The 9847-nt window shown below is 46.3% G+C and overlaps 1 protein-coding gene across 2 annotated transcripts; it reads right to left on the bottom strand.

Annotated features, from left to right (window-relative positions):
- Positions 1–298: 298 nt before the first annotated feature.
- Positions 299–4175, bottom strand: LOC146063170 (uncharacterized). Of its 2 annotated transcripts, XM_083175289.1 has the most exons (3): positions 2292–4175; positions 1767–2197; positions 299–973 (listed from the first exon to the last, which is right to left on the bottom strand). In XM_083175289.1, exons 1-3 carry the CDS (start codon positions 2485–2487, stop codon positions 407–409), a joined length of 1194 nt encoding a protein of 397 aa, XP_083031415.1. In that variant the 5' UTR covers positions 2488–4175; the 3' UTR covers positions 299–406. The 2 variants fall into 2 exon arrangements, with proteins under 2 accessions (XP_083031415.1, XP_083031416.1); XM_083175290.1 differs by having other exon boundaries at positions 1767–4175.
- Positions 4176–9847: the final 5672 nt, after the last annotated feature.

Here is a 9847-nt window from a genome sequence, read left to right as displayed (position 1 = left end):
GAGAGGCCGGAACTGCAAGGGCAGGAGAAGCTTGGGCTCCCGCTGCCGCCCTCCTCCACTCTGCATGTTACAGGAGCAAGCTTCCCCCTTGCTGCACCCCCTCTGCACACACTGCTGTCACTGTGATTGTGGAGCAGGGTGATCTCACTGTGACGGCCGGCACCTCCTCACTGCTGCAGACACCCAGCCGGCTGACTTGCTTACCACGCGTATGTCTGTCCCTAGACACCCTGCTGGATTTTAGACACGAACACCAAATAATATTTTTAAAGTAAAATCTTTTATTAAAAACTTGGCAAACCTTGAAACAGAACAATAAAAACTTTATAATAAATATATTTTAAAAAAAAACTATATAAAGCAAATCAAATTAAATTAAAGTGGCTGGTAATGGAGGGGACTGTCGCTATCCATCACTGCTTGGGAGGGAGCTGGTGTTCCCATGGTTTCCCATGGTTTGATTGTGCTGCCATGGTTGCTCAGAATGATTGTACTGGGGATAGTGGGGATAATCAGCAGGATGGTAAATTTGGTGGTGGTGGTGCGGTACTGGGGCAGGGTTGATCGGTTGTAGTGGCATAGGGGGTTCATTTGTTATCCTGGATTGTCTGTTCACAATGCCAATATGGGCCCGGTACAGGGCGTCGTTGATCAGGCGCTCTGTTTCAGTCCTTGTTTCCAGATCCAGTTTGCGCAGTTTATTTGCAATGTTGCGCCCCACATTGTCCTGCTCATCGTCGTTTATTACCATCACTCGATTGGCAGAATCCAGAATGTGGCGGCTTATGACCTCCAATGACTCTGTGGCCTGCCTTGGCCTTTTACGGCCTCTCCTTGATGCAGCTTCAGGTTGCTGCGTGGCTTGCTGAGTGGTGGTGGTTGTGGGTCTAGGGGTAGAGCAGAGGAGGGGTGAAGGCAGATGTGAGGGCACATCCAGTGTGGGTGGAGACTCCTCTTCCGCAAATAGAGAAGGCTGTAAAATAAAATGTAACAACAAAATCACTAATTTGTTTTGTAAAACCTCTTTAGAATTTTCTACTACCGCCTGTCAAGAGCTAGGCAAGGGGTTGAAAATACATTTGGCATACTTGTACATACCAGGGAAGGCAGGTACATATCAGGGAAGGCAGGTACATAGCAGGGAAGACCAGTACATATCAGGGAAGGCAGGTACACACCAGGGAAGGCAGGTACACATCCCTGATATGTACTGGTCTTCCCTGGTATGTACCTGCCTTCCCTGATATGTACTGGTCTTCCCTGGTATGTACCTGCCTTCCCTGATATGTATCTGCCTTCTGCAGGTACACACCAGGGAAGGCAGGTACATACCATTAAAAACCAGTACATATCAGGGAAGGCAGGTAAACACCAGGGAAGGCAGGTACAAATCCCTGATATGTACTGGTCTTCCCTGGTATGTACCTGCCTTCCCTGGTGTGTATCTGCCTTCTGCAGGTACACACCAGGGAAGGCAGGTACATACCAGGAAAGACCAGTACATATCAGGGAAGGCAGGTAAACACCAGGGAAGGCAGGTACAAATCCCTGATATGTACTGGTCTTCCCTGGTATGTACCTGCCTTCCCTGGTGTGTATCTGCCTTCCGTGGTGTGTACCTGCCTTCCGCAGATACACATACCAGGAAAGGCAGGTACATACCAGGGAAGACCAATACAAGGCAGGTACACACTAGAGAAAGCAGGTACACATAATACATAATTTTCAATAAATATTTCAAGTATGGGTAAAATCGGTGTACTTACTGTGCCAGAGAAGGTTTCCTCAGCAGGTTCAGGGTTCTCAGATGGGGAAGCCTGGCCTGGAGTATAGCTATGACTGTTGATGGAGTCCCTCGGCAGCTCCTGGTCCACTGTAAATGCCAGCAGGCTGTAATACCAAAGCCTGGGCACATAAACCTGGTCCGTACCGGCCCCTGATTTCTTGGATGCCTCTACCTTGTTCAGCTCCTTTTTGAAGACTGTCCTCATGTTGGCAATCCTTTGTCGCACCCATTCTACATTTGCCGTCGGGTAAAAAGGGAGGCAGACCTTCACCAACTCCTCCAGAGCGGCAGCTTTCTTTTGCCTATTTGAGTATTCTCTTGACTTGCTGTTCCATAGAGAAGTCTGGTCTCTGTAGGCCTCTATGAATTCTTTCATGAATTCCACGTTCTTCTCCGCCATTCTCGAAATGTCTGTTCAAAAATAAAACATAATGGACATTACTTTCATGATGCACACAATACATCAATAATACAGCATTTGTCCAAACTGTGGTTGAATACTCACCAAAGAAAAAAGTGAAAGGAACAAATAAATTCTGGTGCTTTAACGTCCACGTATTTCTCCAGAATGACGATTCTTTTGTGTCGCACGCATAAATACCTGTCGCACGCGTGCAGAGAAAACTGTGTGATTGGTTATTAGCGCTCGAATGTCCCGCCCATGCACGTGTACAGTGGCACAAACAACTACAAGGAGCCATGTACTGCTCTCTGACCACTAAAAAAAAAGGGGTACGGGTCAGCCGGCAGGATGACTATATGGACAGATACGGCAAAATGACTGGGTAGTCCAGTCGCTTTCCGCATCTCTATAGCAGCCGGCAGGAAAGTGACTGGGTAGACCAGTCGCTTTCCGCATCTCTATAGCAGCCGGCAGGAAAGTGACTGGGTAGACCAGTCGCTTTCCGCATCTCTATAGCAGCCGGCAGGAAAGTGACTGGGTAGACCAGTCGCTTTCCGCATCTCTATAGCAGCCGGCAGGAAAGTGACTGGGTAGACCAGTCGCTTTCCGCATCTCTATAGCAGCCGGCAGGAAAGTGACTGGGTAGACCAGTCACTTTCCGCATCTCTATAGCAGCCGGCAGGGTGACTAGGGACAGATACAGCAAACTGACTGGGTAGTCCAGTCGCTTACCGCATCTCTATAGCAGCCGGCAGGGTGACTAGGGACAGATACAGCAAACTGACTGGGTAGTCCAGTCGCTTACCGCATCTCTATAGCAGCCGGCAGGGTGACTAGGGACAGATACGGCAAAGTGACTGGGTAGTGACTTTCCGCATCTTTATAGCAGTTTGCGGTATATGTCCATATGCCCATAAATTCACCTCCCCCCATAAACAAGTGAGGTGGGGGGAGGTGAGTGCTTCTTGTGCTGAACCATAAACATGGGGAGGTGAATGCTTCTTGTGTTGTACCATAAACATGGGGGCGGGAGGTGAGAGCTTCTTGTGTAAACATGGGGGAGGTGAATGCTTCTTGTGTTGTACCATAAACATGGGGGCGGGGAGGTGAATGCTAGGAGAGATCCTGTAGCTATGGAACGCCCACATGGGCGTTCCAGCTTTGGCAGTATAGTCGCAAGGACGGCAGCATATCGGTCGGACGTGCGTACACACTGCACTTTTGTACCGATATGGGGCCGTCCTGTCGGATGAAAATTAAACAGCAAAGAACCGTCGACCGACCGAGTATGGACGATCAAGACAGTTTTTTGCCGTTTATCGGTCGGTAGGCACAGCGTACACACATATACAATTGAACGGCTGTCCGACCCAGAACGGAAGAACGGACCGACGATTGTATATATGTGTACCCAGCTTAAGCCTATACATCTGTGGGGAAGTACACCATTTATCTTTCACAATGAGTTTTATCACTGGTTGATAAATCGGTCCCTTAGTTCTCTGTATTCAAATGAGTCTTGTGGACGCTGAGTGGTGGCAGATCAGGGGGAGCAGACTATTGGAAAGCAGAACAAACAATCTAAAAGTATATAAAGTACAGTATCTAATTATATAAAGGTCGAATCAACCATCAAAATACAGTATTGTGTAAGGGTTCTGGACTTTGGGACATGTCTCCCAATACTGACTGATAAACAGGCCTTGATCTACCCAATTTCTCTCTGCGGCCAGCTCCACTCAGGAGAGGTAGAACCCTGTGGATTAGAGATGTCAATGTGTGACAACAGAACCGTCTCGTTACAGCCATTAAATGCATCATTGACTCTTAATTTGTCCTATTCTTAAACATGCTTAAAAAAGTGAAATGCGCCTTTAAAAGGTGAGACTACATCCTTATGTGTAGGTGTGACTACCTTTTATGGTAAGACTATGAGGTGTGACTATACCCTGAGGTGTGACTATAAGGTGTGAATATCTCTTGAGGTGTGACTATGAGTGTCACTAAGGGCCTTATTTTGGTTCACTCTTTCTGACAAAATCCTTCTTAGATGGACAAAACCATGTGCACTGCAGGGAAGCATATGCAAAATGTGCAGAGAGAGTTAGATTTTGGTGGGGTTTTACTTCAAAGTGAGATCTATATTGAAGTGTAAAAATAAAGCAGCCAGTATTTTCCCTGCACAGAAACAAAATTACTCACCCAAATCTAATTCTCTCTGCACATGTTACATCTGCCCCCCTGCAGTGCACATGGTTTTGTCCATCTAAGAAGGATTTTGTCAGAAAGAGTGAACCAAAATAAGGCCCTAAGCCTTGAGGTGTGCCTACACCCTTAGGTTTGACTATGAGGTGTGACTGTGCTGTCAGGTGTGACTACACCCTGAAGTGTGACTAAGGTGTCACTAAGCTGATAGGTGTGACTACGCCCTGAGGTGTGACTGCTATGCCCTGAAGTGTAACAATGACATGTGACTACGCCCTGATGTGTGACTATGCCAAGAGGTGTGACTACTCCCTGAGGTGTGGCTACTTGTTGAGGTGTGACTATGCCCTAAAGCAGGGCCGGACTGGGACCAGAAATCGGCCCTGGCATTTTGAGCACACAGGCCCACGGGTAGCAGGCGGGACCTTTGCGCGGCGAAGCGGCGTGGCGAAAAGGGGGCGTGGTCCCATGGAAAGGAGGCGTGGCATTAGAAAAAGCAGGCATTACATATTATGGAACACACCATAATGCCCAATGCCCTAAAGTACTCATTTATAAATGCACAAATCTGCAATCTAGACTCCTTTATGAATGTACACATTTACAATTTAAACATATTTAGCAAAGCAAAATCTGCAATCTAGAATAATTTATGAACACACAAATGTACAATCTAGACTCCCTTCATAGCTGCCCAAATCTGTAACTAACCCTATTCACAAATGTACACTTCTGCAGGCTGGTTCTGGCTATGAATGCATGGCATAGTGGGGCTGTGGGGGACAACACTGAATGATGTACAGTACATCCAACAACAGCATTAGCTTTTGCTTGTCTTCCCTAAAGTTGCGAGAGACCACATAAGATGGTGTGATGTGCAGGGGGTGCCGGGGCACACTGACAAGACAGTATGAGGCGCCCCCAACTCTGCCGCCCTCCAGACAGCGCTCAGACTGTCACCTAGCAGCGAGGCGGGCGGGGACTAGAAGCAGCAGACAGACAGGAGAGTGAGGGAAGCCAGCTGCTGCCTCAGCCCGGCCGGGAGACAGAGCCCCCCTGCTGCCCGGATCCCCGCCGCCGCTCAAATTTAAAGCTGGGTCACATCACGGTCATGTGGCCAGAAACACAGCTCCCCCTCACCTCACATGCGCTGCTCAGAGGAGGGGGGTGGATTAGATGTGCGGCAGTCACATCATGACGCTGCTGCGTCATGACGTCAATATGTAAATGACGTGGCCGACCAGCGTTATTTACAGGACGCGGCGCCGGTGCTGTAAGCACTGAAAAAACATTGACAAAATCGGCCCACACGGCCATCGTCCTTCTGGCATTTGCCAGAAGTGCCAGATGACCAGTCCGGCCCTGCCCTAAAGTGTATCAAATTACTTGTGACTACTGCCTAAGGCAGGGGAGGGCCGAACCAATGATAACTTGAACTTAATTATACTTAATATTATATACCAAAACAGACAAAGAATGGTGACTATTAAACAGCGCTCAGTGTATAACCAACAATAAAGGTTTTTTATATCACCATAGGTTTAAATGGTTCAAATGGTTTCAGCATTCAGATACCCTGAAATGAGAATACACCCCTCCACACGGACAGTGTGACAGGGGTGACAAAAATAGAATACACAAATAGTGCAGATTATCCTTGGTTAAAAAAGGTTTTAATACAGATGTCTACTTACAAGCTGTAGACAAATAAAACAGCATGGGTGGTATTTCCACAGGGGCAAACACAGCACGGCACAGATGGTTAACAGGCAGATCCAAAAGAGTCCAGTAAGTCTCCCGTCCGGAATAGGGGCTCAGCGGTACTCGATATTCTGCAGTCGCCGATAGCTGTCTTCTCTCCTCCGTGGCACCTCTCAATAATACACTCAACGCGTTTCAGATAAAAGTCCTTCCTCAGGAGTGTATTTTTCTGAGGGATTATTACCCTCTTATATAGTCACCGCAATCAGCAAAAAGTCCCGGTGTGTTTCACACATTGAAATGGCGCGATGTCCTGGCACCGTTTCATAGATGACATTCTTTTTATTTGGTGTGGGGATTCATCAGACCTTATAATTTTTAGTGATTCTTTGAATATTAACACTTTTTGTATTAATTTAAGTTTTGTTTGGAGTACATCACAAATATCTTTTTTAGATTTGGTCATTTACATCGAAGGTAGTCAAATAAAAACAAAAACCTACCGCAAGCCAACCGATTCTAATAGTTTTATAAATACTAATAGTGAACACCATAGAAATTGGCTTAATGCAATACCTTTTGGACAGTATGCCAGAATAAAACGTAACTGTACAGATCAGGCAATCTGCGAGATACAACTAGAGGAGGTTACATCACGCCTGACAGCAAAAGGTTACTGTGAAAAAGCATTACAGAACTCCAGAACTCGAATAGACAAAATAAATAGATCTGAACTATTAAAAGAAAAAAGTGCAGAAGAAAAAATCAAAAAAGGTGACGATAGATTTAAATTTGCATTCATCAGTCAATATAACTCCAAACATAAGGACATTGAAAGGATCTTTAAATCAAATTGGAAACTGTTACAAAGAGACCCAGTGTTAGGCAATTTATTGCCGCAGGTCCCCCAATTTATTTATAGAAGAGCCCCCACTTTGCGAAACCATTTAGTAAAGAGCTCATCTGAAGTAGCCATTAGGAAGAGCACCAGAACAAATGGATTCCATCGCTGTGGCACATGTCTCATGTGCAAAACAGTTAAATCAGATGTAAAAAAGAAAATTGACTTTACTATAGGGGGAAAAACTTATAAAATCCAACATTTTATAACCTGTCATACTAAAGGAGTTATATATGTTTTACAATGTGAGTGCGGGTTGTCATATGTTGGTAAAACATCTCGACAAATGAAAACCCGCCTCGCAGAACATGTATACAACATTAAAAAAGGTCTGATGACACATACTGTGTCGACGCACTTTAAAAATATACACGATTGTAACCCATGCAAGATATCCGGTTTTTGGGGAATAGATCACATCACCCCAAACTGGAGGTCTAATGACATGGACAATCGTTTGTCAAGAACGGAAATGAGGTGGATTCACCGTTTGGGTACCCTGGTCCCACAGGGACTCAACGGCGAGTTCGAGCTCAAACCGTTCTTGGTTTAATAAAATAAATAGAAGGGGTCACCTCTCTTTCATCCTTTTATTCTTCTTTTCTGTTTTAAATGTAATGTATTTTATTGTATCTATATGTATTGACGTTTTTTATCTTTTATTCATAGAAACCGCAAAAAAAGAAACTGTCTCTTTAAATGTCTTTTAAAATGTATATTGCATCCAAACGCGAAAGCAAGATGGCGGTAGCACTTATACATACACACACTTAGTAACCATCTGGTTTGGAACGCATAACAGTGAAGCGCAAGTAACACTGTGTTTCCGCGTTCCAGAGGAATTAAGACTGTGACACGCACGGCCATCTTGTTTCCGCCGGATATGACATTGCGCCATTTCAATGTGTGAAACACACCGGGACTTTTTGCTGATTGCGGTGACTATATAAGAGGGTAATAATCCCTCAGAAAAATACACTCCTGAGGAAGGACTTTTATCTGAAACGCGTTGAGTGTATTATTGGGAGGTGCCACGGAGGAGAGAAGACAGCTATCGGCGACTGCAGAATATCGAGTACCGCTGAGCCCCTATTCCGGACGGGAGACTTACTGGACTCTTTTGGATCTGCCTGTTAACCATCTGTGCCGTGCTGTGTTTGCCCCTGTGGAAATACCACCCATGCTGTTTTATTTGTCTACAGCTTGTAAGTAGACATCTGTATTAAAACCTTTTTTAACCAAGGATAATCTGCACTATTTGTGTATTCTATTTTTGTCACCCCTGTCACACTGTCCGTGTGGAGGGGTGTATTCTCATTTCAGGGTATCTGAATGCTGAAACCATTTGAACCATTTAAACCTATGGTGATATAAAAAACCTTTATTGTTGGTTATACACTGAGCGCTGTTTAATAGTCACCATTCTTTGTCTGTTTTGGTCTATCTCTTAAGGCAACCTTTTGGATGTGTGCCTTTTGGTGTACTGTTTTAGCTGCACTGTGTATTTAATTGCGCACCTGTGTTTGTCAAAAAATCTATCTTCCACTTAATATTATATGTCTACCATTATAAAAAAGGGCATGTGACACGCATGTGACCAGACTCCACATGGAAGATGGCACCTGTCCTATGTCCTGATAATGGAATCTGCTGTGCTATATAAGATGCTGTAAATAAAAAAAAAAAATATATATATATATAGCACAGCAGGGTGGCAGAGGAAGCCAGAGAGATGCACTCTCCCTTCCCTGGGCCCCACGAATCCCCCAAACCCCACGTTTATTGCATAATTTATTAGCAGCTGTACCAAAAAAAATCCACCTTGAATTATTGGCGGCAGCCGAAGTCCTTCTCTTCCTCCAGGCTACAGCCAGCGCTTGGGTAGGCTGATGACGCTGCTGTAGCCTGGGAGGAGGGAGTGAGGCAGGTGACTCTGTCTGGGAGGAGTCTGGAGTTCTGCTGCGCTGCTCGGAAGCTGGACCGAGCAGCAGCAGCAGGCAGCAACAATTTGCCTTTACGGCAGGGACCGGGCGGCGAGCAGGACAGGAGGAAGGTGCTGGGGAGGGCAGCCACCGGTGCCCACGTTAGTAGTACTACTGCTACAGGCGGGATCATTTGCGGAGGGGGGGGGGGGCGCCTGCAGCGCGACCGCACTCATATTAGACTGGGGTCAGTGCGGCGGGCCGGACCTCAGCGGCTCGCGGGCCGTATGTGGCCCGCGGGCCGCCATTTGCCCACCTCTGGCCTAAGGTCTGACTACTCCCTAAAGTGGTCTTGTTTGGTGATTTCCGAAGACATGTCTGTAAAATAATGCAAAACTGATTAAATAAAATTAAATAAAAAAACTAGTTTTCAGAAATACTCTTTAGAACACATAAACTGCACCAGGCGGGCCGCAGTAGTTTGCACCAGGCACTGCATGCATAAACGGCACCAGGCGGGCCGCAGCAGTTTGCACCAGGCACTGCATGCATAAACTGCACCACAAGCACAGTACACATATAATCCACAACAGTCTTGCAAAGCGCCCTCCCCAGCACACTTCATCCCCCACTGAACACCTAGCCTTCCGCCCTCCCACCGCTCACTCCCACCCAAAAAATATATCCCCACTCAGCCAGCCATCCCCACCACACCACTGAGTACACATATATCCAGCATCCCCACTGCACAATCTACAAACAGGCAGCTATCACCCCATTAAAATGAATATACTGCCCTGCAGTCGCCCCCCTACCCCCAAACCACCCCACCCAACTCGCCAAATTATTTCTAGGAACTCCCCTGCCTGTTGTCCGCACTGTACGATGTTAACGACCATAGCCAAATTGACCTGCATGCAAGGACGATG

Source organism: Crinia signifera, chromosome 3 (assembly GCF_055691185.1).
Source record: "Crinia signifera chromosome 3, ASM5569118v1, whole genome shotgun sequence".
Lineage (NCBI taxonomy): Eukaryota > Metazoa > Chordata > Amphibia > Anura > Myobatrachidae > Crinia > Crinia signifera.
Note: the sequence above shows the minus strand (reverse complement) of the source record. Positions and strands in the feature narration are given on the sequence as shown.